The sequence below is a fragment of the Vespa mandarinia genome, chromosome 9 (genome assembly GCF_050613455.1).
Source record: "Vespa mandarinia isolate Hongniang chromosome 9, ASM5061345v1, whole genome shotgun sequence".
Lineage (NCBI taxonomy): Eukaryota > Metazoa > Arthropoda > Insecta > Hymenoptera > Vespidae > Vespa > Vespa mandarinia.
Window position 1 is genome coordinate 2,357,501 of NC_140818.1, and position 5,000 is coordinate 2,362,500.

General features: G+C 28.1%; 1 protein-coding gene across 8 annotated transcripts in view; it reads right to left on the bottom strand.

The window, feature by feature from the left end:
• Positions 1-1,725: 1,725 nt before the first annotated feature.
• The window catches only part of LOC118446492 (uncharacterized), an 18,476-nt gene continuing 15,201 nt past the window's right edge, over positions 1,726-5,000 (bottom strand). For 6 of the 8 annotated variants that reach the window (XM_035877187.2, XM_085659517.1, XM_035877186.2 and 3 more), the window contains 6 exons: positions 4,862-5,000; positions 4,614-4,789; positions 3,951-3,977; positions 3,096-3,329; positions 2,746-3,003; positions 1,726-2,622 (listed from right to left, as the gene is read on the bottom strand). The exon at positions 4,862-5,000 is cut by the window's right edge and continues 1,279 nt beyond it. In XM_035877187.2, the coding sequence (XP_035733080.2) occupies positions 2,427-2,622; positions 2,746-3,003; positions 3,096-3,329; positions 3,951-3,977; positions 4,614-4,789; positions 4,862-5,000 (1,030 nt within the window). In that variant the 3' untranslated portion in view covers positions 1,726-2,426. Of the gene's footprint in view, positions 2,623-2,745; positions 3,027-3,095; positions 3,330-3,950; positions 3,978-4,613; positions 4,790-4,861 lie in introns of those variants that run through there. The other 2 variants (XM_035877185.2, XM_085659518.1) reach the window with 2 other exon arrangements.

The window sequence follows — 5,000 nt, forward strand, 5'->3', positions numbered from 1 at the left end:
GTGTGAATGCATGTATGTGGGTATACATGATGTATATATATATATATATATATATATATATATATATATATATATATATATATACATCTTGTTAAGAAATACATATTCTCAAGATTTGCGACCCAAAAAAAATTAATTTATTCACAGATTATTTAACGTGAATGTAAAGCCTCTTGATTGTAAACTAAAAAATTAAATAATATTACATTAATAAAACGAAACATTATTGTTGTTATTGTTCTTTTTTTTTCATAATAAATATAGAATAATATCACTATTATCCTATTATTTTGTAATATTAATACTTCTTTAATGACTTCAAATAACAATTTGCGCTAACTTTTTGTACTGGTAAAGCACTGACAGTAGAAAAGGAAGACTATGTGCACGCTTTTGATTTTTAAATTATTAATTTTATCACTGAAAAACAAGATTCTTCTTTCTTTCTTTTTCTTTTTTTTTTTTTCTTTTCATATATATTTCCATTCTTCAGTGTATCTTCTGTTGATCTTCCTAGTATTTAAAAATAAATACAGACATTTCTTATTTTTCTTTTCTGTTGTTTTTTTTTTCTTTTACGTGTATATATATATATATATATATATATATATATATATATATATATATATATATATATATATACACACACACACACACAATAATTTTATAAATTATGAGATTCTTCAAATACAACAAAATAGCTATGGGAAGAAATTATTAAATATAGATTTTATAGAACAAAAAACAAAAAGAAAACAAAAAGAAAAAAAAAAGAAAGAAAAAAGATGAAAAAGAAATATTTACAACGAATGCAATATATATGTTGTATCTTCTTTCTGTAATATACATAACATTTGCTCGCTTTATAACATTAAGAAATGTTGTAAATGAAGAGAAAAAAATTTCGAAAGAATTTTATTATTCTATAATCTTCTTTTTCTTCTTTTTCTTCTTCCTCCTTTTCTTCTTCTTGGAATGGTTAAATTAACGTTAATTATCTTACATACGAATTTTACATTATGATGACATATAGTCCATTGATTGTTATCATATTGTAAAGACCTAATGTATCCTAAGCTGCTGCTGCTGCTGCTGTTGCTGCTGCTGCTGCTGCTGTTGTTGTTCCTGCTACTGCTGCTGCTGCCATTGCTGTTGTGACAGCTGCTGCCACTGCCGCTACCGCTGCTGTTGTTTTTACTCGTTTTTCGTTCTTTTTTCATTTTTTTTTTCTTTTTATTTATTATAAAGAACATTTCATAAATGTTGAATACTTTATTAAAACCTATGTTACTGCAATCCTGTGTACGGTGAATTAAAATAGAAGAAAGTTGAACGTCGGTTCTTCTCAAGGATTCTTCTCACTGGTTTCATATAATCGTTCTGTTTTTAATAAATATAAGCATTTGATAATAGATGAAAAAAAAATTCTCTTATAATCTGACGTTTTTAGAGTATGCACACATTAGAAATATTACTAATTAAAAATTGTAACTTTCAAAATAGGTTGTTCTCTGTTAATTTTTTTTTTATGTCAAAATATGAATCAAAGGATTCAAAAACCATTAATGCAGCTATTTATCAGGATACATATTAGTAACAACTAGGAACTTGAAGAAGCATTACCTCCACCTTTCAAATGTACAAATGCCAATGTATATTTTTCTTTTTTTTTTTTTAATATATATAAATAAATATATATATATATACATATATATATATAAATATATATATATATATATGTATATATATATATATTCACTCTAATATGCAATAGGCATTTTGATATCCACTTAGATATCGAATATGGTGCATCCTTTGAGAACGACCTCAACAACTTATTTATATCATCTCAGATATATTTTAGCGCATTCTTTCTCCAAGGACACGTTTAAAGAGAGAATGTGGACAGGTTTTATTTACAGAAAATATCATCTCGAACAAGTTAAAAGAGATGCTTGTCATATATCATTTTTTTTCTTTTTCCTTTTTACAGTACAGAAATTATTGTAGTACGATTTAATAGTACGAAACTTTTGAGATAATCGAAACAAACGTTGCTAGAGCAACATTTAACAAAACATCACATAGAACACAATATAATAATATCAATCGCGCGCATCTCCAATTTTTGTTTGTTGTATGACTTTATTTACAAGCATTATATTTCTCATTAGTATAAAGATATGCTTTGGAGAAAGAAATGGCTCTCTCAGACTATATGTCACAGATCTCTTGTACTCAAACACGAAATTCAGGTGATCATATTGCTCAAAGCAATAATGCCAAGTATGTATTTTTCTGACTTTGAGATTTGTAGATCTTAAGATCGTGCATTGTAATTACGTCTCAGTCAATGTGTTTTATCGGCTTATTTAAAATGCCGGATGATAGTAATCGTAAGTAGGCCAGTATGGCTGTAGCCAGTCCTAGCTAGTACGTTGTCGTTTTTTCGGTTGGTGATCTTCAGAAGAGTGTGCTGGTGCAGGCATCACCATATCGTCTCTGTTAAACATGTACTTAAACTGAGGCATGTACTTCATAATATTTCCTACTTGAATTAGTGGTAATTCTTCGTTTAAAGAAGAGCATTTTCCTGCTTCCATCAACATTTTCATTTGCAGTCTGCATAAGTAAAAGTAATTTCCATTTTCAGTTCATATATATATGTATATACATTTATATTTATTTATTTTTTTTTATTTTTTTATTTATTATGCAGATTGTATATCGTTGCGAGAAACTCACCTATTCCCTTGGTATAAATCTATATTTAAGACATCCGTAAGAACTTGTCTACAACTGTTAATGTCGCAGGCAGGAAAATAATTAGACACAAAATCTGGGAGTGTCATCAACAATTCAGAGTAGATATATGGTTTAAAGTTGATACAAGGTACCATTTTGTCTTCTATTAATGCCTTTTGGACTTGATATGGTTGCGCTTGGCAACTAGACAGAGGCGTTTCCGATATATTTATCAAAGCTTTTCTTCCTCTTGAATCTCTATAAATAGAGTAAATTATATCCTATTAATAATAAAAAATAATTTATCAGAGTGACATAATCAAGATATAATAATTCGTGATAAAGCATACCTGGAATTATTACTACTTCCATTCACTGGTATTAAAGGTGGTGGATATTTTGCATGGGATGTATTGTGAACGGGTGGTGTATGCCTTTGCTGACGTGCTAATAACGTTGATGCTGATGTAGGAGCAGGCATAAGGGCTTGTACCTGTTCACTTAAGCCAATCATTTGTGGATACGTTCTGGCTGTGACTGCATCAGGAACACCCAAGGAAGGTGTTGTATATGTCGTAGTTACCCTGCAATATGAATCCTTTTATGATAAGTAGTATGTATCATGTAATTTCAGTTAAATAAAGTAAAATCTTTAGAAAATACAAATTATTTCCAGCAAAAAAAATATTTGTACAAAATTAAAATTTCAAACTAATAAATTTTTGATAATAGACTTTACATTTTAATCTGTTTTATTATCTTTCAAAAATAAAAATGAAATTGTTATTTTTATATCATTTCAATATATATATATATTATATATATATATATATATATATATATATATATATAATATATATTAAAATATACATATAGTTTAATATATGTATATATATACATATATATACATATATTAATATGTATATATATATATATGCTACTTATGAATTAATAATTAAAAAATTGATTCAAACTTTTTTATAATTATGATTATTTGATCTAGGCATAAACCAGTTATGAAAATATCAGACAAAATATGTACTTTTGAAATATAGAAGCATATTTAACTTTCATTAGCCTATTAATTACAATATAACTGGATGTTTGCATAGATCAAATGATTTCTATTCATGTTAATTTTGTGCATGCTGTCTTACTCTTTCCGTAGTAGTAGTAAAACTATAGTACATTTAACAGAGACTCACCAGTCATCCTTCCCATAGGTTGGATAACTATACAAAAAAAATTATACATTGTATGTACAAATGCAAAAAGCTTCAGTGCAGAGATCTACATAATAAATAATGATTACATCTATTATGTAGATGAATATTTTAAACATCAAAACAGAAATAATTGACAATCAGTGCTTGGTAAAAAAAAAAAAAATTAAAAAGCCAATATATTTTCGCTGATATCTTTATCAAAGAAAAAGAAAAAAGAAAACAAAAGAAATATGTTCTTAACAAATCTAAGAATCTAATATATTGTTACATTATTCATCTTAAGAAAAACTTTAAGCAACTTTATGTATAATAAAAAATAATCTGTATTATATCTTTCTAAAAATATGTAATATTTTATACACATATATGTCCACAAATATTATTATTTAAAGAATAAAAATACTTTTGGTACAAAAAGATCCATAATAATTTATCTAATATCTCTATGCAATTTATATACATGTCATACTATCTATCAAAGAATTGATGATTTAAAATAATTAAAAACAAAAAGCAAGCACAAATCATTTGGGGAAAGTGCGACAAAGATGAAGTGTAAACTATAAAAAAGAGTGAAGAATTTCATCGACGATATATATGTGTACAATCATTGGAACGAAACATCTTATACTTTTAACTCACCCAAGATTAGGTTGACTGGTGTGCGCCGTTGCTCTGACAAGAGGGGGTGGTTGGGCCTGAGCAACGGCTTGCATAGTAGTAACTGGATAAACTCCAGGGTACTGAGCCGTTGCTCCGCCACCACCCCCTCTACTTCTTGACTGATGAGTAGTATAGGTTTTGCTTGACGCAGATATCTACCGCAGACATTTCAATGGATTAACCATTGTGGAAAGAGAAGGTTAGTCCAAAGTTTAAAGATTACTTACATTGTGCATGTTTAATGGAGGTGGTGTACGTATGAGAGAATTAGCCTGAGAGACAAGAGCAGTTTGGAAAGTCGGTTGTCCACCAACGAGTCCAGACCACCCATTGACTACACCCTGTACAACGTTCAGCATCGGTTGA